The sequence below is a fragment of the Rhinatrema bivittatum genome, chromosome 3, assembly GCF_901001135.1.
Source record: "Rhinatrema bivittatum chromosome 3, aRhiBiv1.1, whole genome shotgun sequence".
NCBI lineage: Eukaryota > Metazoa > Chordata > Amphibia > Gymnophiona > Rhinatrematidae > Rhinatrema > Rhinatrema bivittatum.
In genome coordinates, this window is record NC_042617.1 from 428,369,229 (window position 1) to 428,392,433 (window position 23,205).

Consider the following 23,205-nt stretch of genomic DNA (forward strand, 5'->3'; position numbering starts at 1 on the left):
CTGGGATGTTTTGTTGAAAGTTGAATTTTTATAACAACACCTTTATCTTGAAATTAATGAAACTTTGATTAAGAGCTTGATACAGTGAACCTTTTCCAATTGCAGTGATTTAAGCCCTTGAAAAAGAATCGTTAATCCGAAACACGGTCCCGTGAAAAGAGGGCAGGGTTGCTTCGTAGTAGAAAGCTTCTATCACCAAGACATGCATTACTACAGAACAGTTACAAGATAAGTGATTTTGTGAAGTGAAGAATTTTTCCATGATTGCATGAAGTGATAATTTTATGCACAAAATATATGTACACAGTACAGTCTATTTCACATGAATGGGGCAGTGACATAAGAACATGCCATACTGGGTCAGACCAAGGGTCCATCAAGCCCAGCATCCTGTTTCCAACAGTGGCCAATCCAGGCCATAAGAACCTAGTAAGTACCCAAAAACTAAGTCTATTCCATGTTACCATTGCTAGTAATAGCAGTGGCTAATTTCTAAGTCAACTTAATTAATAGCAGGTAATAGACTTCTCCTCCAAAAACTTATCAAATCCTTTTTTAAACATAGCTATACTAACTGCACTAACCACATTCTCTGACAACAAATTCCAGAGTTTAATTGTGCGTTGAATGAAAAAGAACTTTCTTCGATTAATTTTAACTGTGCCACATGCTAATTTCATGGACTGCCCCCTAGTCTTTCTATTATCCGAAAGCATAAATAACCGATTCACATCTACCTGTTCTAGACCTCTCATGATTTTAAACACCTCTATCATATCCCCCCTCAGCTGTCTCTTTTCCAAGCTGAAAAGTCCTAACCTCTTTAGTCTTTCCTCATAGGGGGCTGTTCCATTCCCTTTATCATTTTGGTCGCCCTTCTCTGTACCTTCTCCATCGCAATTATATCTTTTTTGAGATGCGGCGACCAGAATTGTACACAGTATTCGAGGTACGGTCTCACCATGGAGCGATACAGAGGCATTATGACATTTTCCGTTTTATTCACCATTCCATTTCTAATAATTCTCAACACTGTTTGCTTTTTTGACTGCCGCAGCACACTGAACAGACTATTTCAATGTGTTATCCATTATGACGCCTAGATCTCTTTCTTGGGTAGTAGCACCTAATTAGAATTATTGATTGTGGGACTACAGTGTACTTGTCTTTGATGTTTATAGTTTTTCTGGCACCTTTATAGTGCAATGGATTTATTGAGGTGCAAACTTTTGACAAACCTGCTTTTTCAGTTTGAGCACAAGAAGGTTAAAAAAAGGAACCATCTAGCATTTTTTTTCAAGATTTAGGTTCATTGTTGGTCAACACATGCTCTTTTTTGTGATTTTGGTTTGCTAGTATCTGGTCAGCAGAAGTGCTTGTGGAGTCACTTTCTTTTTCCTTATGAATCACCAACTTAATATTTATAGTTCTGTCACAGGGTTTGTTATGTAAAAGTGCTGAGGACATCATACACTTGTGTGTATTGCTTTGGCTCCTTCGGGGAACTTCCTTTGGGGTGGGTGGGGAGGGGAAGAGGGCAGAGAGTGTCAATGACAGTGTAGGGGCCAAGGAGTAATAGCTGTAGTCACATGAGGTGGTAGGGAGACCAGAGGAGTAGTGGCTGGATGTGAAATGGACTGGAAGACACACAAGTTGTGCTTTCAGAGAGGCCAGAGGAGTGGCTAAAGCTACAGGAGCCACAGTAATATCAGTTTGGAGGCAGAGTGGACAGAGCAGTAACAGCTAGAGATGTAAAGGGGTTGGAAGGCGGATGGAGCTAGAGGAGTAGTAGCATGGCAAGAGATATATGGGATGGGTGGAGGCCCTCAGTGGAAGCCAAAGATAGAGGTTGGAAAGCCAGAGACTTGGTAATAGGAAGCACTTGCTTGTGTCAGCAGTATTTTCTAATACACCAGCATTTCTCAGGCTTCAAAGCTCTCTGTCATCACAGAAATGTATATCTTGGGGTAAATTCTAGTAGCAGTAGCTACTAGGCAAGATAGCTGCAAGCATGCTGATCTTGAGGCTTAAGAATTAAGTAACATATTAAAAACCTGTCCAGCAGAAAAGAACTGCTATTTACAGTATTTATTTAATGAGGTAAGGAGCACTGTGTAAAATTTGTATGGGCAGTACTTCACATTTAAGTGACTTTGTCAAGTTTCCACAAATGAATGATCGATAGTGGAATTGAACAGGGATTGTGCTCTAACCAGTGCTCTGTATTACTGAAGCAAAATGATTTTGAAATAAGGATATTTGGAATAGAAACTATATATTTTTCTCCTTTTGAAAGGAAATATAATAATGTTTGACATTATCAGCTCTGTCAATTACTTTGGAGTAATAGAGCATAAATACAGTATACAAAAATGGCAACAAATAATGAGCAATAGGTGAATTATGCAGTCATTTTTTAGATCACAAACTCAACTTTAAAGAAATTGCTTGTGTCTGCAAAATTATTCCCAGTGCATTTGTCTACCCAAATTTGAATTTGAAATTCATTGACAGCATTTCTTTACTCTGACAGTTTGTTCTGACTCTGGTATAAAATAGGAATATTTGTACAGAATGCAGATAATTTTCAAAGGAGTTACATGTGTAAACATAACCTACTATCATAGCAATTTTCAAAAGCCATTTATGCACATAAAGTGCACTTTTACCTGTAAAACCTGTGGACAATTCAATGGCAAATGTTGTAGCAATTTTCAAACGCCCATTTACATTGGTAAAGTGCATTTACATATGTAAAACCCAGTTTTAAGCATGTAAATGCTTTGGAAAATCAGGCACAGTATAAGCATATCATTTTCATAAAATTACTTTTTGCAATGCAGGCAGTGTTTAAGTTGTCAATTCCATATTAAACTAATTGTTAAAAAAAACCCAAAACAAAAAGACCAGAAGACATGATTTTCATGCCGAATAAAGTGCTTATAATGCAGCAGGTTCCTCTCACTAGAACTGTAATTAAGCAATTTGATCATGGGCACAGAATGGAAGATAACCTTTCATAAATCAGACCCATTGATCTTTAAGATGTTTTACTCACAGGGCTTAAATCCATGTTAGAAAAATGAACAATGTTGACTAACAAAAGATGTTTGTGTCAATACATTGTTCTTATAACAATAGTTTTATAGACTGAAACCACAGTAATTCATCTTTATTTAAATCTTCATTTCTGTCCACATTTTATTTTATTATTTGCAGGAGAGGATTCTTACGAGCATCCTACAAGAAAACATGCAAGAAAAAGACAGCAAAAGAATCTGCCAGACTCTAGGGCACAAATGGCATCCAAAAGGCAGACACATCTTTTGCAAGATAACACGGACTCTCCAAAAATGAACAAAAATAAAAAAAGGAAAATGAAAAAGAAACGGCAGAAAGAGAAGCTGAAAGCTGCAGGTCTGCTAACCAAAGCTAGTGGTGTAGATTTTATGTACCAACCAGAAGAGAATATAAATGAAGAAGCAGACGCTGAAGATGTGGCTAGGAAGACAAGTGATATCCTGGATTTCTTACAGGCAACACAGGAAATCTATTTTGCTGGCGGTTTGTTAAAATCCTCTCTATCCATTCCAGTAATAAGAACAGTTCAGTCAGAAATAGAACAAAATATACTTAATTTTTCGATATGCAAAATGCATTTGCTTTTAGAATATGTATGTATGTATGTGTGCAGAAAAAAATAGCATATTTTCTGTTTTCACTTTTATAATTGCAGTGTGCTTTAGCTGTGTATAGTACTGTGAAGGCTTACACAGCCGAGCGCACTGTATAACCCGCAGTCGGATGCGGGTTAAATAGGTGCTAATCCACCCCCCCTAATGCAAGAGGGGGATTAGCGCCTATTTAATGCGCGTCCGATGCAGGGTGAATGAGATAGCACTCATCGCATGCAAATGCATTTGAATGAGGCTATTACTCATTCACTCCAATGCAAAAAAATAAATGTGTGTCTCAGACACAAATTTATCGCTCAGAGCAGGCGTTAATAGCTGAGCGCGTTGAAAAGAAGTACAGAAAAGCAGAAAAAAACGCTTTTCTGTACTTCTTTAAAAGTTTAAAAAAAAAAAAGCCTCAGCCGACCACATTGAAGACCGACGCCAATATGATCGGCGTCAGTTTTCATAACCGGCCAGCTGCATTGAAAACCAACGCTGAGTTTATTGGCGTCTGTGTTCATAACCTGCAGACCACCGGTAACCGCAGGGTCACATTAGCAAGGAGGCGCTAAGGTCGCGCAAGCAACCCTAGCGCCTCCTTGCTAGCGCGACCCCCTAATTTGCTTATAGCATGGCGCCTCCCTTACGGGCACCATGTGCACATTAAGAAAGTGGGCACTGACTTTGCAGCACCCGCTTTCTGCGGTTTTTACACTGTAGGGCCTGAGCCTTACAAGCACAGGGAGGATAACTTTCAAATAACTGCACACAGCGGCATGTACATGCATAAATGGCTGCATGTAGATTTACAATAGTGTTAACTTGCATGCATCACATATGCACATATTAAAAAAAAATATAGCCCACAACATAACACATGAATATGTGCAATACATTGAAACCTATTTAAACAATATATACGTGTGTACACATGTATATTTTACGCTTGAAATAGTCTGACTTACGTGTGTAAATTGATATATTTTAAAACATGCATGTGTAATTGACATGTAACAATTTTACCAATTATTCCACCAGTTCACCCAGTCCTTCTCCAGGTTATCAAGACCCTCCTGGTTCTTCAGCTTGAACTCATCCCAGTTCACCCAGCCAATAATATACAATAAACAAATTAAATATCACTTGTACAAGATAATTAGCAAGCGTAAAATTACTCAAATCATGTTTTACATTCCCAGTTCTTTTTATTCTGTTAAACATTTTCAGTTTATGTGATCCAACTACCTATATATAGTAGGGCACTTTTTATTTGAAATTTCGTATTCCAAAAATTGGTTAATTTCATATTGTATTTATTTAAGTGTTTCTATAACGCTTTTACAAACAGAATTTAATCAAAATGGCTTACATAAATATAAAATAAATTACATAAATCACAAAAATAAAAAAGTTAAATTATAAGTAATCTAATTAAATCAAAACAAATAAATCGAGATCAAGTGCCGTCTTATAGCCACTGAATATATATGTTCTGTGATCTGAAAAAAATTCCCATTATCTGAATTGTAAGAGGAACTTTTAGTATCTGGAATTGCTTTAGTCCAGACCATTGCAGATAAGAGGTACTCTGCTGTATTTTTATCCTATAACTTGTTCCTGTTTTATTCCATGAGTAAATATTTCTAAGGTATTAGTATTCTTTTTGCTTATTATCATAATTTTAATTTTTGTCATGGCCACGCAAGCTGGACAGGGGCACTACAGGACTCAAGAACAGAGCCACTTATAGGAAACCCCTAGATAGGAGCAGCATAGGACTCAAAAACAGGGTAGGTTATAGGTTACCCCCAGGGCAGGAGCAGCACAAGACTCTTGAACAGGGCAATGTAGGCTCTTCTGCCTGACCGGCCAACTCCCCTTGGGTTGAGCCCATGGATTCTGTTAGTTGGCAGGACTTAGCTGGAGGTACACATGGGATACAGAGCACAGAAAGGCACCCAGTGAGGCAGAGCAGGCTGCAGAATACTAGAAGGTGTCCACAGAAACCAAGGAAGAGGGAGTGTGCCAAAAGACAGAACAAAGCTGAAACAGAGTACAAAGGTAAGGCAGGGACAAGACTAATAGGATATTAGAAGGCCAATGCTAAAGCCAAGCAAGCAGGACCCAAGACGCAAACAAGGACCAAGAAGGCTGCTAGATAGGCCACACAATAGCAAAACTAGAAACCTATACAAGGGCTAAGAAAAACAGAAACAAGCAAGATAGGAAGTAGGAACAGGAATACACAGAACAAGAAGGCCTCCTATCAGAGAGGACTAAATCCAAGATAGAAAACCGGGAGGACTAGCACAAGGAGCAAGGAGACTCCAAGATGAGGAGCCGATTTAATACGGTGCACTGAGCCAAGCGCACTGTTAACCTGCAGTTGGACACGGGTAGAATAGGCACTAATCAATCCAACGCAGAGTGAATCTAATAGCGCTCATCACATGTAAATGCATGTGAGTGAGGCTATTAGGCATTCACTCCCGATGCAAAAAAAAAAAAATGTGCGTCTCGGACATTTAACTGTCATCTATTAACGCCTGCCAGGAGCAGGCATTAATAGCTGTGCGCATCAAAAAACGATGAAAAATAAAAGAAATAAAACAAAAAAACCCAAATTGACAGTTGGACCCATCACGAAAACAGATGCCAAGTTTAACGGCGTCGGTTTATCTTAACCGGTGGACAGCCAGGAAAACAGACGCCAATAAACCCGACGGTTTTCGTGACTACCGTTTGCCGCTAAAAACCAATCTACGTTTATCGGCGTCTGTTTTCCTTACCGGCGTATGGCAGTCCCGAAAACTGATTGGGTTTGCATTAGCAACGACCCTAGCATCTCCTTGCTAACTTGACCCTCTCATTTAAATATTGCATGGCACCCACCTTGGGGGTGCCTGGGGCACATTAAGAGAGCGGACGCTGACTGTCCAGCGCCCGCTTTCTACGTGAGTTTATTGCATCGGCCCCTGAGGGCTGGGAGCTGTGAATAAGGCAGGCGTTTAAGGCATGGCAATGCTGACTCACGTATCTTTGAGGCAAGCCAGCACAGCTCAGACTGCAGTCCACTGAGAGGCCCTGCACGCCAGGAGGGCCACACAACAGCCAGGATCATTATAGTTTTCTTGGCGTAGACCATACAGGTTGCACATTGTGAAGGAGGATATAAGAAACTCCCTCAGAACATCTTAAAGGATGGGCCACAGCTACTGTATCAGGCCTGGTCCTCCTTGTGACCCAAACCAGCAAGGGATTCTGGGCCTAGGGAGGATTCCTGCAGTCTTGAAGGCAGGGCCCAGAAGGGAGTAGGAGGCTCCAGGGAGAAGGCAGGAAGCCAGCCTATGCCAGAACATCATATATTTGACTGTTTTGTGAACTACAGAGGTAAGCAGCCTTTTGCTTTATTTTTGTTTTGCCTATAAGTAAACTGTGTGGAACCAGCCCATAGTAATTGCCACCTTGCTACGAACGAGAAAGTTCTCTATTTCTTTTGCCTATGTGCAGGTTTGGCGAGTGTTTGTTTGAGACTTGGTGTGAAGATCGATGGGTTCCTCCTCGTTCGGTTAAGATCACTCATTTTGGAATTTTTACAGGATGGATTGAGTAAAGGGTTGGCCCTTAATTCATTAAAGGTACAGGTGGAGGCTCTTGCCTGTTTTCGAGGTCAGGCGCATGATGGACCCTTGGCTCATCCAGATGTGGCCTGTTCTTAAAAGGAGTGAAGCATCTTCGTCCTCCCTTGTGGCTTTCAGTGCCTTTGTGGAGTCTTAATATAGTTTTGGATTTTTTACCACGTTCAATTTTTTGACCAATGGGTAGTTTTACCTTGAGATTACTGACCTTGAAAACGGTGTTTCTTGTGGCAGTTTGTTCGACATGTAGGGTTTCAAAACTATAGGCCTTGTCTTGTTGGGAGCCTTTTCTACAAGGGACTCTGGGGCAATTCATCTGCGCACTGTTCTTTTGTTTTTGCCAAAAGTGGTCTCGGATTTTTACCTGAATCAGTAGGTTTTCCTGCCGTCTCTGGACAGGGAAAGAGATGTGGAGGAATATCGCCTGTTACGCCTTTTGGATGTCAAGAGGCATATCTTGAGATATTTGAAGGTTTCTAAACCTCTCAGGAAGATGTATCACCTGCTTGTTTGCCATGGTGGGAGTAAACAGAACGCGCCGGCATCATGGACTACTTATAGCTCGTTAGATTAAGGAGGTATTCATGGCTGCATACTTTGATGCTGAGCAGCCATTGCCTAGTCAGATCAAGGCACTTTTTCTTTAAAATTTGTTTTAATATAGATAGGTTATGATTGGATCCACAGTCTGCACTTCTGATTGTCACATTCCTTATATTGATTTTAAATCTGTTACCGTATTTTTCGGACTATAAGGTGCACATAAAAACCTACGATTTTCTCAGAAATCTGAAGTGCGCCTTATAATCCGGTGCGGCTTATATATGAATTTTTCTGCTGCCACTCCTTTTATATTGTCTTTTTTTCTGTTTCTTTTCTCTCCATCTTCTTCCCTCAAACACACAGGTTCTCATTCTCACATGCATTTCTCTCTCTCACACACACACAGGCTCTCACTGTCACATGCTGTGTCTCATACAATCATTCATACACTCAGTTTCTCACTCCCACATGCTGTCTTGCTCAAGCACAGGCTCTCACTCACCTCTAGGCCTCCTCTTTGCGGGTCGTCGCAGGATGGGCTCTGCAGTGGCCCTGCTACCGGGCCTCTTCTTCTTCTCGGGCCGCTGCGACTTGAGATTTGCAGCGGTCCGTAAACGCAAGTGCTGCTCCACGTCTGCACGCGCTGATGCTTCCCCTCCTTCCTGCCCTCGCGGCTCCGGCATCGTTTACTTCCAGGGACGCACAGACAGGAAGGAGGAGGAGCATCAGCGCGTTTAAACGCGATTTTTTTTCTTGGCGGCCGCCCACCCCTCGCTACGCCACTGCTGCGCCTTATAATCCGGTGCGGCTTATATATGAACCAGGACGCATTAGCAGGCGCTTTTTGATAATGCGCCTTATAATCCGGTGCGCCTTATAGTCCAAAAAATACGGTACTAACAATTATATATAATCAATTTGATTTTTATTTGCAGTGTCGAGTGATGTCCGTATATGCTTAGCCAGTTTTTAACCATGTGTTATCTATAAAAAGCTGGTGTTTGACAGAACTCTATTAACCTTTCTCCATTGTTACTTCCTTTTTGTACTCTGAATGGTCGCAGAGTATCTGTATGCATTTGGCATTAAAAATCATTTGTGAGTGTTTGTCCATATGTTCTTTTCTTTTTTTATGACTTTTTCTAGTTTGTCATAGAATTATTCAGTTTCAGCTTTAATGCATTTTCATTTACAGCCCAATTTTTAAAAGGGGGTTACGCACGTGGTGGGTCTTGTGCGTACCAAGCACATTTAGAACGGGCCTGGCCATGCGCATAACCCCCATTACGCGCAGAAGTGCCGGGCCCTACAAAAGGGGCAGGCCGGGAAAGCGCGGAGCTTACTACTGCTGAAAGGAGTAGGTAAATTCAAAAATAATAAAAAAAAAAAAATAGAAAAGGTTAATTAGGGTAGGTCTAGGGGTTGGAGAAGAGGTAGGAAGGGGGTACGGATAGGAAAGTTCCTTCCCAGTCTGCTTCTTAATTGGAACAGACTGGGAGGGAACTGGGGGAGGCCCGGTTGTGTCGCCGTGCATATTTTTCTAAAATCCCCTCCACAAACACACACATGGAGCAGGCCACCCACCCACACCCAGACAGGAAAATCTGGCGCACATGTGTGCAGAATCAGCATTTTATAACATGCGTGTGCATGTTAGAAAATAGCCAGGTCCATGTGCGTGCACCAAGAACCACGCACACACATTTTTTAATCAAGGTATCAAGTACTTTAATATTTAAGCTTTATTACTATAGTCCTTTTCAGAGTATGACAATATACTACAGTTCTTGCTGATCTTTGATTTAGAATAAAAGTCATTGCAAGATCCCCTCATCTCCCACAATTCCAGGGCTGTGTTAAAGACTGCAAAATCTGACACTTGCCATGGAATTTTCCTTTTGCCGGAGGAAATCAGAGACCAAGCAGAAGCGGCAGCAGCAGCCTAAGCATACTTGTCCTCAGGTTGTGCCAATCTTCGCTCCTATCCTACCACCGATTGGGGGTGGTGAAGTTAGGAAGAGGACAGCAGAGCCTTAGGTCATGTTTGCCTCTGCTGCTTGGAGCCATACATTTTTCTAAGTCCAAAAGTTATTTGTTGAGCATAGTGAATAAATATAATCATATCCTTTGTTTAAAAAAAAATGGTACAGAGCCCCTTCAATTCTCTCAAAAGTTATGTAAATCTTTTATGTGACATTTTAGACAAACGTCCTAGCTCAAAATCACATTATATATTGTCAGTTTTAATAAAACATGCATGAGCATCAATATCCCTTTCCTTATATGCACAGTTGTTCTCCTAGCATCAGTAGCATCTGAAATTAGGCAAGAAGGAAAATTAAGTCCTTAAGTTTAAGAACATAAGAACATAAGAAATTGCCATGCTGGGTCAGACCAAGAGTCCATCAAGCCCAGATTCCTGTTTCCAACAGAGGCCAAAACCAGGCCACAAGAACCTGGCAATTACCCAAACACTAAGAAGATCCCATGCTACTGATGCAATTAATGAATCATACACCTACACCAATGCAAGGGACAACTAGTGCTCTGGTGTTGCTTATGTACGGTGGCTATGTTAAAGGACTACCCATTTGGTGGGTGCCCTTATCTTTCGCCCCGTCTATTATTCTTTATTATCTCAATTTTTTTGTAAATCCCTTTTTTTTGTTTTTAGTTTTTTAGAACGTCAGTGATTGTCATAAAAAAACCCCTAATTGCCCGTTTTTTCGAGGCGACCCGCTATTTGGTGTATATATACTTATCCAGGCAGCCGTCTCAAATTCTTCTCACGGGTACGCGTCTGCTAGCCCGACATGGGCCATGTTTCGGCACTTCCGTGCCTGCTTCAGGGGCTACGGGTGGGGTAATGCTGTGTCCGAACAGGTACACAGTAGCTGTTTGAATTTCCAACTATAAAAATTAGCACAAATAACTCTCATTCTGTATGTTTATCATGCAAAATCAATTCCAAAATACCATTTGCACTCTATTAAAACACTTACTTATGTGATGACCATACTTCTGCGTGGACGGCGCCAACTCCTCCGTGTCTGAGGTGCGCTTGCCTCAGACACGGAGGAGTTGGCGCCGTCCACGCAGAAGTATGGTCATCACATAAGTAAGTGTTTTAATAGAGTGCAAATGGTATTTTGGAATTGATTTTGCATGATAAACATACAGAATGAGAGTTATTTGTGCTAATTTTTATAGTTGGAAATTCAAACAGCTACTGTGTACCTGTTCGGACACAGCATTACCCCACCCGTAGCCCCTGAAGCAGGCACGGAAGTGCCGAAACATGGCCCATGTCGGGCTAGCAGACGCGTACCCGTGAGAAGAATTTGAGACGGCTGCCTGGATAAGTATATATACACCAAATAGCGGGTCGCCTCGAAAAAACGGGCAATTAGGGGTTTTTTTATGACAATCACTGACGTTCTAAAAACTAAAAACAAAAAAAAGGGATTTACAAAAAATTGAGATAATAAAGAATAATAGACGGGGCGAAAGATAAGGGCACCCACCAAATGGGTAGTCCTTTAACATAGCCACCGTACATAAGCAACACCAGAGCACTAGTTGTCCCTTGCATTGGTGTAGGTGTATGATTCATTATTGGAGGGAAGAGGTTGGTTGATGTACTGATGCAATTAATAGCAGTGGCTATTCCCTAAGTAAAATTGATTAATAGCCATTAATGGACTTCTCCTCCAAGAACTTATCCAAACCTTTTTTGAACCCAGCTACACTAACTGCACTAACCACATCCTCTGGCAACAAATTCCAGAGCTTTATTGTGCGTTTGTGTTGTGCTGTGCCCATCCACTAGACCACTACAGATGCTCCAGAACTCAGCAGCCAGGATATTAACCAACACCAACTGGAGAACTCATATCACTCCTATACTTAGAAACCTACACAGGCTACCTATTAAATACAGAATTTTGCACAAAGCACTCACCATTATCCACAAATCCATACACAACCAACTACCTTTAGACCTTCAGTTCCCACTCAAACTATACACATCTGCAAGACCCATCAGAGCGGCACACAAAGGAACCCTTCAAGTTCCCCCAACTAAATCCTCTCGTCTAACCTCCACAAAAGAACGGGCATTCTCCACAGCTGGCCCCATCATCTGGAACAACCTGCCGACTGATCTAAGACTGGAACCCTGCCTGATTACCTTCCGAAAAAAACTCAAGACTTGGTTTTTCATCCAAGCCTTCCCATAAGCCAAACATTACAACAGTTCTTTCATTTAGCCCAATAGACTAAATGACCGACCCAGCCACTATATATTCATAAGTTCTCATGCTCCAGTTTTTCTGTCCTTTATTTCCTGGCTACTCTAGCCCCCAAGTTCTTTCTCCCTGTTATTTGTATATGGTTTTCTTCAGTTAACCCCTAAGTTCGATGTAAACCGGCCTGATATGAAGCTTGTCATGAAGTTCGGTATAGAAAAATGTTAAATAAATAAATATTTCTTGCAGTCACATTTCAGTGCTCATGAGTTGGCCTTAGCAAGATCCTGCACTGTGCAGGAGCTGTCCTCAAGCAATGAGCATACCAAAGATACTGTATGATCTTCTTTTACCAAAGTCGCTGGTCTCATTTTATGATATCGGATCTTCACCTTCTAGGTGGTCCATTCGTTCACTGCCTGCTTAATTCCTCTGATACTCATGTGAAACCCAATGCCAAAATCTGCAAGTTTCACTTGCCACCTCTCCTCAGAGATGATAGCCATTAGTGAGTTGTTAATTACTTCTGTTGTCAGGAAGAAGCTCTTGTGTGACTTGGTTTTTTGTTTTTTTGGGGGATTTTTGCTATGGTGTGAACGTAGAGTTTGTCTAGCGTTCTCTGTTTGCCACTTCTGTTTTTTGGCTTGCCACAACCCGTTAGATGTCTGGTAGTATATTCCATCAAGGCTATACAAACTTTTGAGATTTGTTGATTTAAGGCAGCCTGTGAAAATATGGTTAGCTGTTTATTCAGCACTGGGTCAACTTGTGTTGCATGGGCAGAGCATTTCAATATCAGGAAATTCATCAAACGCATAATGAATGTAAGGAACTCAGTCAATCTTTAATTATGAATTTATCCTGCATTACTTAATGATCTCATTTTGAGTAATTAAAGGAACTAATTTTGAAGCTATCTAAACTGATTGAGACACATTAAAATAAAATATGCACACTCTTCACATTCTGTAGATGTAAATATTCATTTGTATTTTTGGCACAAAAGTTGTTGCTACAGTAGTAAAATCTTAAAAAATTAAGTATGAGTTTTGGGTCCATATGCAGCACCATGAATTTTGTGTCACATGCCATGAATACTGTTCAAAACCATTTTTTTCACTTTTGTATGCAAAAATGTTTCATCTGTGATATTTGCAAAGAATATTATATTATTTAGTATGGTCATGTTGGTTGGTCGGTCTTGTCTGTCTGAAATCATCAGGTAGTGCCTGGTATAGAAGGTGCCATGTGCAAAGACAATATATTCTGTCTACAAAGCACTGTTGCAAACACACACAGGCATGCACACGCAGGCAGATACACAATCACACACAGGCACCTCCAAAATATACATACTCACAGGCACGTGTACTTATATACACACACACACAGAGGCTATTGTCCAGCCAACTAGAGCAATGCTGGGTAATGTTTGCTAATATGCTCTGTTTGTTAAACCCTATCTCATGTTCCCGCAAACAGAAAAAAGAAACTTTTGGCACACACAAGCTTGCGCAGAAGCTCATGCAAGCGCTCACAACTCACTCAAGTGTGCACAAGCTTGCAAAAGTGTGCACAGGTTCCCACACACACACACACACCTACACTTGTTCGCACATGCACATATATATACACACACAACACGCAGGCACAGGCACCTATATAGACTGACAGAAGCATGCACAGAGACACATTAAGGCCAGACTACCCAAGCAATGCCAGGCACTTTTAGCTAGTGTATATATATTTGTGAAAGGGTAAGAGTGTGTTTCTTTAGGACCTTTGTGAAAACTATAGTGCTTATAAAAGTAGAATAATATTTGATTAAATAGTTCTTGATGCATTTAAATTGGCTATATTTATTTATTTATAGATATTTGATTTCTGCCTTTGAACGATTAATGGTCACAAGGCAGATTTCAGCAAAATTAGTCACAATTGCAGTTGGATCTTGGTTTACAATATACATTTTGTACAGAATTAAGGCCCAAGAGTGTAATAATCAGGTACAGTGTTCATGGTAGATTGGTTTATTTATTCTGTCAGTGCATGTCCAAGGAGATGGTCTCATAGATTAGTTGAACCAGATTGTTAAAAAGTGGTGATGTAAATGTTGGTAAGAGGGAAAGTGGTTTATAAATACAGGCTAGAATAAAGGCTCTCAGGGTCTAGGACCAGTGCGAGCATCAATGCTGCCACTCCCCTTCCCAAGCCATCCAAAGAAATCCTTCTGGACTCTTCCTCACCTCCCCAATCTGGAGAGCATGGTTTCATGCTAGACACACTTCTCAGCTGTATAGCTTGTTTAAATAGCATCTGTATTACACTGTCAGTATCTGTTCTCTCAATGTCAATTCAAATGAGCCAGCACCACAGGAACACAACAGATGCTGAAGGTAGCACGTAGCCGAGAAAGGAAATAAGTAAATCTACGGCTCTAACACTAAACTTTCAAAAGGGAAACTTTGATAAAATGAGGAAAGTAGTTAGAAAAAAACTTAAAGGTGCAGCTGCAAAGGTTAAGTGTTCAACATGCATGGACATGGTTTAAAAATACAATCCTAGAGGCATAGTCCAGATATATTCCACGTAATAAGAAAGGTGGAAGGAAGGCAAAATGATTACCGTCATGGTTAAAAGGTGAGGTGAAAGAGGCTGTTTTAGCTAAAAAATCATCCTTCAAAAACTGGAAGAAGGATCCATCTGAAGAAAATAGAATAAAACATAAGCATTGTCAAGTTGAGTGTAAAACATTGATAAGACAGGTGAAGAGACAATTTGAAATGAAGTTGGCCATAGAGGCAAAACTCAAAATAAAAACTTTTTAAACTATATCCGAAGCAAGAAGCCTGTGAGGGAGTCGGTTGGACCATTAGATGACGGAGGGGTTAAAGGGGCTCTTAGCGAAGATAAGGCCATTGCAGAAAGACTAAATGAATTCTTTGCTTCCATGTTTACTAATGAGGATGATGTTCCGGAGATAGTTTTCAAGGGTGATGAGTAAGACTAACTGAACCAAATCACTGTTAAACGGGAAGATGTAGTAGGCCAGGTTGACAAACTAAAGACTAGCAAATCACCTGGACTGGATGGTATGCATCCTAGGGTACTGAAGGAACTAAAAAATGAAATTTCTGATCCATTAGTTAAAATTTGTAACCTATCATTAAAATCATCCATTATACCTGAAGACTGGATGGTGGACAATGTAACCCCAATATTTAAAAAAGGCTCCAGGGGCTATCCAGGTAACTATAGACCTATCATTAAAATCATCCATTGTATCTGAAGACTGGCCAATGTAACCCCAATATTTAAAAAAGGCACCAGGGGCGATCCGGATAACTATAGACCAGTGAGCCTGACTTCTGTGCCAGGAAAAATAGTGGAAACTATTCTCAAGATCAAAATCGTAGAGCATATAGAAAGACATGGTTTAATGGAACACAGTCAACATGGATTTACCCAAGGGAAGTCTTGCCTAACAAATCTGCTTCATTTTTTTTGAAGGGGTTAATAAACATGTGGATAAAGGTGAACCGGTAGATGTAGTGTATTTGGATTTTCAGAAGGCGTTTGACAAAGTCCCTCATGAGAGGCTTCTAAGAAAACTAAAAAGTAATGGGATAGGAGGCGATGTCCTTTCGTGGATAACAAACTGATTAAAAGACAGGAAACAGAGAGCAGGATTAAATGGTCAATTTTCTCAGTGGAAAAGGGTAAACAGTAGAGTGCCTCAGGGATCTGTACTTGGACCCATGCTTTTCAATATATATATATATATATATATATATATATAAATGATCTGGAAAGGAATAAGACGAGTGAGGTTATCAAATTTTCAGATGATACAAAATTATTCAGAGTAGTTAAATCACAAGCGGATTGTGATACATTACAGGAGGACCTTGCAAGACTGGAAGATTGGGCATCCAAATGGCAGATGAAATTTAATGTTTACAAGTGCAAGGTGTTGCATATAGGAAAAAACAACCCTTGCTGTAGTTACACGATGTTAGGTTCCATATTAGGAACTATCACCCAGGAAAAAGATCTAGGCATCATAGTGGATAATACTTTAAAATTGTCGGCTCAGTGTGCTGCAGCAGTCAAAAAAGCAAACAGAATGTTAGGAATTATTAGGAAGGGAATGGTTAATAAAACTGAAAATGTCATAATGCCTCTATCTCGCTCAATGGTGAGACCGCACCTTGAATACCGTGTACAATTCTGGTCGCCGCATCTCCAAAAAGATATAGTTGCGATGGAGAAGGTACAGAGAAGGGCAACCAAAATGATAAAGGGGATGGAACAGCTCCCCTGTGAGGAAAGGCTGAAGGGGTTAGGGCTGTTCAGCTTGGAGAAGAGACAGCTGAGGGGGATATTATAGAGGTCTTTAAGATCATGAGAGGTCTTGAACGAGTAGATGTGAGTCGGTTATTTACACTTTCGGATAATAGAAGGACTAGAGGGCATTCCATGAAGTTAGCAAGTAGCACATTTAAGACTAATCAGAGAAAATTATTTTTCACTCAGTGCACAATTAAACTCTGGAATTTGTTGCCAGAGGTTGTGGTTAGTGCAGTTAGTGTAGCTGGGTTCAAAAAAGGTTTGGATAAGTTCTTGGAGAAGACCATTAACTGCTATTAATCAAGTTTACTTACAATTAATAGCAATGGCTATTATCTATTCGTAGCATGGGGTGATCTTGGTGTTTGGGTATTTGCCATGTTCTTGTGGCCTGGTTTGGCCTCTGTTGGAAACAGGATGCTGGGCTTGATGGACCCTTGGTCTGACCCAGCATGGCAATTTCTTATGTTCAGTGAAAGAGAGGGAATGCAGAGGAAGGAAACAGACAGACAGACAGGCAGTGTTGAGGATGAAGAATCAGGGGAGGAACTTGGACTACATAGGGCAGAAAGGTAGGAGAAAGGGGCCAGAGGAAGAAAGTGAGAGGAAACAGATGGTGGATGGAGGAATAAAGGAAGTAATTGGGTGATTGGGAGTTGAAGGAGAAAGGATAAGAGACAAACTACATTGGGAGAAGAATTAGAGATAGTGACTGAGGTAGAGATTAAAAAAAAAAGATTGAGCTTGGTGATGACGAGAGACAGTCTGTGTGGGCTATGAGAAGGGGAACCTTGGAGAAATGCATGTAGGGAAAGATGTTATAGAATGGATAGGGTGAGAGATAGATAAATACCTTGGAAAGGATTATGAGAGGCTGGGTTTGAGGAGTATGGAAGAGAAGGAAGTTTTGAGAGAGAGAAGGCAGTACAAGCCAAAGCTAATGAAAAGGCACATACAGTATGCTTGTGCAAGAAAAGCAGTTGCAGAGAGAGGGAGAAAGAGAGACTGGGTTGGAGAGAGGAGATGGAAAAGGAGAAAAACTTACAAGAGAAAAAGAACCTGGCAGGCTAAAAAGACAAGCTGAGGAAAAGGAAAAAGGTTTTGGGATGAAAAACGTTGGAAGAGTTGGGAATGAGATCTTGGGAGAAAGAAATAAGCTTGAAGAAACAAAGACGTCTATGAAAAGATTAAAAAATGTGGTACAAATAGAGAAAAATAGTGTTAAGTTAAAACAGAGAAGAAAAGGATTGAAAATACAGTATAGCAGTGAAAGACTAAAAGGAAAAAGGAGACATAAAGAAAATAGAATAAGCATTCCAATAGCGTAACTATATTTTCCAGCTTTCAAAAAGCTTTCTACTGTTGCCTCCCTCCATCTTCTGTTCTTGATCCCCCAAAGATATAATTTGGGAGTTAAGCCTGAGTGGTTCTCATCCCTATTATGAAATCAAACAGACTCTGTAGCCTGAAATATAGTATTTTCTCTAGACATTAAGAAGTCTTTTGGTATGCAAAAAAAAAACTTTCCACATAGAATGCCTATTCTACTATCAGGGGAGAGTATTTTTGCTACTTGGACATCTGTTCTTGATGTCAGCCTGGCTGTTGCAGGTGAACAGATAGTGTCCATTCAATGAGCATCCCCAGTGGAGCTACACAGATTAGTCAATTGTAACATTCACAGAGGATTTTGAGTATAAAAACAATGATTGTGAACTGGACTGCAAGAGAAATAGTGAGTCAGTTGAGGATTAGGATATTCTAATTGTACATTTCAAAGGAAAATTTGCTTTTTATTTATTTTCATTTATATTCTGCTTTTCAGCATGTCATAGCGGATTACATTCAGGTACTGTATTGACTTTTTTCTGTACTCTCTTCTTTAGGCAAATCAAAATGTGCAGATTTGGCTATCAGCTCAGGAACTGTACATGAAACCTTACAACATCTTAAGAACCATGGAAGTCCTTCCTCAGATGTGACTCTTCTACATAAACTTAAATCTCTGGTACTTCTGCAAGATATTGAGAGGTTGAAGGTGGCACTAGATCACTTTAAAGAGCATTCCACTATGCTTCCTGGTATGTACAGTCTTATTTCCAGGTTAATGTATTTAAAAAAAAAAAAAGAAAAGAAAATCTTAGACTCTCAGATCTCTAACTAAACAGTACAACAAATCTTTGCTGCTTTTGCCAAGAAAAGGCTGTTTCCCAGCCGACAAACGGTTTAAAAATAGATCTCAAACACATCGTATATACTCGTGTATAATTCAATCTCGTGTACAAGTCAAGGGTATTTTTTGGGCCCCAAAATTAAGGAATTTCTGTGAACTGTGGATAAGTCAAGGGTAAAATCTAGTGGGGCTTATGAGGATGACGACGAACTTGTGGTCACTCAGGCATGTCCGCCCTCCTCCCCTGCAGGGTTCCAGTGGTGCGCTTTAAACCACGTGGTTCTAAATGTGCCATTCAGACCCTGGCTCGGGACATCAGTGATGAGACTACATTTTTTTTTATTGCATCAGTGGCAGTGGCAGTAAGATTGGGGACTTACCTGATCGCAGGTCAAAGAGGGAGTTGGCGGTGGCAGGACGTTGAGCCGGCGAGCTATTAGCGGAGGCAGGAGCAGCAAGATCAGACCCAGCAGTAACAAGCAGTCTGGCGTGGGAGGAAGATGCCACTGGAAGCGATGGTGATTGCTAATACCACCTACCGCTGCCAGCCAGCTGATTCCTCCAGCAATCTCTCTCCTTCAGTCCCCTCGCATCTACCTTCCTTTACTTTGGTGCCTCTCTCCTCTCCTGCAACTTCCCTTTTTATAGTGAGTAGCGGTGGCAGAGACAGAAGCAGCATTTTCAGTTAATGGCATTAATGTGGATTGACCTGTGAATGAGGTGACTGCAATTTTAAGGATCGATTTTCTTGGCCAAAATGTTTCGACTTATCCATGAGTATATATGATAAGTCAGTTTAAAACTGTATAGACAAAATTTTCTCAGAGGTTTTTCAGATTGGTTTCACTATAAGCATTTTCTAACTTCTGTAGTGTCAGCCTCTGAAGGCTCTCAAACATCTTCTAGCCTCTTCATCAGGCTTGCCTCTCCCATCTAGTTTGTTGTTGTTTTGTAAATTTTATCTTTACCTTGAGACTGAGAGTTCTACTTATTTAGGCTTAGGTAACCTCCTCTTTCTAACCTGGAATGTGTGCCCCATCAAATCACAAAAGAGACAAACCCTTTTCATGAGTCAGGTCCTTTCCTTAGTGAGGTCATAAAAAAGATCTGAAGCAAAGTGGGCCTATTGTACATAAGATTTGCCATACTGGGTCAGACCAAAGTCAGACCAAAGATCCATCAAGTCTAGCATCCTGTTTCGAGCCATGCCCAGTCCAGGTCAAGTACTGGGTAGGATCCCAAGGGGCAGATAGATTCTAAGCTCTTTATCCCAGGGATAAGAAGTGTATTTCTGCAACTCTGCCTTAATAATGGTTTATGGACTTTTCCTCCAGGTCCAAATCTTTTTAAACATAGCTGTATTAATAGATTTCACCACATTCTCTGGCAACAAATTCCAGAGCTTAATTATGTGTTGAGTAAAAAAATATTTTTTCTTATTAGTTTTAAATGTATCGCCTAGTAAATTCATTGTGTGTCCCCTAATCTTTGTACTCTTTGAAAGAGTAAACCACTGATTAAGAAGTTTTGACTCCTGAAAAACTTCATGTTAAAATAGGCTTTTGGATAAAATTATTGATATTGCTCCTCCTGCAAAAAGCATCTATGTGGTGAATTATGATTTTGTTTATGATGTAAATATATTTTTTATAATCTTTTGTATTATATCTACTTGTTATTTGTGAATGTTTTATTTTGTACATCGCTTAGGCCATCAATGATAGGCGATAAATACATTTTAATAAATGAAATGATTAACATGTACTCTTCCACTCCATTCATCATTTTATAGATCTCTATCATATCTCCCCTCAGCCATCTCTTCTCCAAGCTGAAGTAACCTCTTCCCTCATAGGGGAATCAGTCCATCCCCTTTATCATTTTAGTTGTTCTTTTTTGTATCTTTTCTAATTCTTACATCTTTTTTGAGATGTGGTGACCAGAACACGCACAGTACTCAAGATGAGATCACACCATGGAGCGTTAGAGACATTATGATCTTTATTTTGTTCTCCATTCCTATTATAATAATTCCTAGCATTCTATTTGCTTTCTTGGCTGCTGCTGCACACTGAGCAAAAGACTTCAACGTATTATTAACAATGACACCTAGATCCTTTTCCTGAATGGTGACTCCTAATGTAGAACCCTGCATTGTGTAGCTATAATTTGAGTTGCTCTTCCCTAAGTTCATCACTTTGCAGTTGTCCACATTAAATTTAATTTCATATTTGCATGCCTGTTCTCCCAGGTTTGCAAGGTTCTCTTGCAATTTCTCACAATCTTCTTGTGATTTAACAACTTTTAATAATTTTGTGTCATCTGCAAATTTAGTCACTTCACTCGTTCCCATTTCTAGGTCATTTATGAATATTTTAAAAAGCAGTGGTCCCAGAACAAATCCCTGGAGCACTCCACTTTTCAACTTTCTCCATTGGGAAAATTTATCATTTTAGCAGTTGTTACACCTCTTTGGGAAATCTTAAGACCAGAGAAGCAGTTTATAAGTTTTTAAATAAAAATAAGTAAAATTGAAATAAATTGATAGAAATTTACAAATATCAGTAAAATCAATATAAAAATGAAAGCATGTTTTAAATACACAACATTCTCATCTTTCATTTAAATTATTTTAGATTTCATGCAGCATGGACATAAGAGTACATAAGAACATAAGAAATTGCCATGCTGGGTCAGACCAAGGGTCCATCAAGCCCAGCATTCTGTTTCCAACAGAGGCCAAACCAGGCAACAAGAACTTGGCAATTACCCAAACACTAAGAAGAGCCCATGCTACTGATGCAGTTAATAGCAGTGGCTATTCCCTAAGTAAATTTGATTAATAGCCGTTAATGGACCTCTCCAAGAACTTATCCAAACCTTTTTTGAACCGAGCTACACTAACTGCACTAACCACATCCTCTGGCAACAAATTCCAGAGCTTTATTGTGTGTTGTGTTGAATATTTTGTTTTGTAGTATGAGTTGTATGGGAAAGAAGAATCGAGTAATTGCATAGCATTCTTTAGAAAATAAAACAAGGATATCCTTACATTTTCTATGAGGTCAAACTTGGCTTCACTCAAAAGGGCAAAAAATCTTTAGAACCCAAATTCAAAACATTAAAACTACATACCCATCTCCTGGTCCCAGTCAAATATTTGTTGTGCTTTTTAACTGCTATAATTCCTTTAATAGACTTGTGAGTAAATGACTCTGAACCCAACTTAAACCTCTTCTTAAAACTGCTGTTGCTGTTACACAGTTGTGATTTAATGTACAGTGCAAGAATAAGGATATGATGTGACACTTAAAAGTGGAATATGGTGGTTTGATTGTCTAAAAACATAATAAAAACATGTGGAAAATATTTTTCTTTTTACAGTTATCTCAGATCTCTGAATCTGCTGACCAGTTTTATGCCAGCACGTACCATTTAGTTTTCCTAAAGCTTTGTATTTTCCAACTGTTATAATTAAATCAGACATTAGTATGCATCCCAGCTTTTGTGACTTTTAATAATCCTTTTGTAACTGAATACAATGCAATTACAAATCTCTTCATTTTTAAATATATCTGTGCCTCGTGTTATGAACTCAAACTTCCTACAGAGCATGTCTATCTGAAAAGCATGATAGAAATACGGTGAGGGGCCATTTCTCCTAGGACAAGCAGGATGGTAGTCCTCATATGTGGGTGACATCATCCAATGGAGCCCAGCACGGAAAACGTTTGTCAAATTTTCTAGAAACTTTGGCCAGCAGACTGAGCATGCCCAGCCTGTTACTATCCATGCGAGGTCCCCCTTCAGTCTCTTCTTTTCCGCGGTGCACTTACTTCGTGATCTGTGGAGCTCCAACTCTTCGATTTATTTATTTTTTTTGGCTATTCTTTCGTTGTTTTTCCTGATCCTTGTCAGGGCCACCTTCGAGGTCGGTGCCTCCTCGATACGGTAAGCCTTTGGTGAAATGTTTTTCCAACTTGCGGTCGATTCCCGACTCCCCACCCCACGGTGTCAGTCAGTCATCGACCACATGCTGGGTATTTTTCATGATGTCAACCTGTTTTCATCGGTGCCACCAGTGCCCACAGACCGTGTCCATCACGGATCCGCTCGAGGTTTGCATCCTCTGTCTGGGGGGCCTTGTACGACGTCCATGGGTGATGTCAGTGCAACCAGATGACACCCAAGGGGCATCGGGCATGCCTCAGCAAAATGGAGAAACGTTTCGGGACCCTGAAGTCCTCTACGCCTGCGTCGGTCTCTTTGACACCCAAGGATTGCGGGGAGCCGTCTGAACCACTCCCTCTCGTGACACCCCCCCCTGGCTAGCACCTCCAAGGACCGGGGAGAAGATAGACCCTCAATGGTCTTTACACTCTCCCGGACCTTGGGGTCATCAACTTCCTTGGCGCCTGGGAAAGACCGGGCCGAGCATTGGAAGCAGTCCCGTAAGCACCAGCACCAATCACCGTCCAGGCACGGTTCCGGGGCGACTTCAGCGACCACCAAGTTGCCATCGAAGTAGCACCAGCCATCTGAGGCCCCATCCTCCAGTGTCCCCGATAGCCCAAGGC

At 40.5% G+C, this 23,205-nt stretch overlaps 1 protein-coding gene across 3 annotated transcripts in view; it reads left to right on the top strand.

Moving 5' to 3' along the window:
• ERICH1 (glutamate rich 1) overlaps positions 1–23,205 on the top strand; it is a 222,911-nt gene that overhangs the window by 147,757 nt on the left and 51,949 nt on the right. For all 3 annotated transcript variants that reach the window (XM_029595766.1, XM_029595767.1, XM_029595765.1), the window contains exons 4-5: positions 3,220–3,564; positions 18,342–18,536. In XM_029595766.1, coding sequence (XP_029451626.1) covers positions 3,220–3,564; positions 18,342–18,536 — 540 coding nt within the window. The remainder of the gene's footprint in view (positions 1–3,219; positions 3,565–18,341; positions 18,537–23,205) is intronic.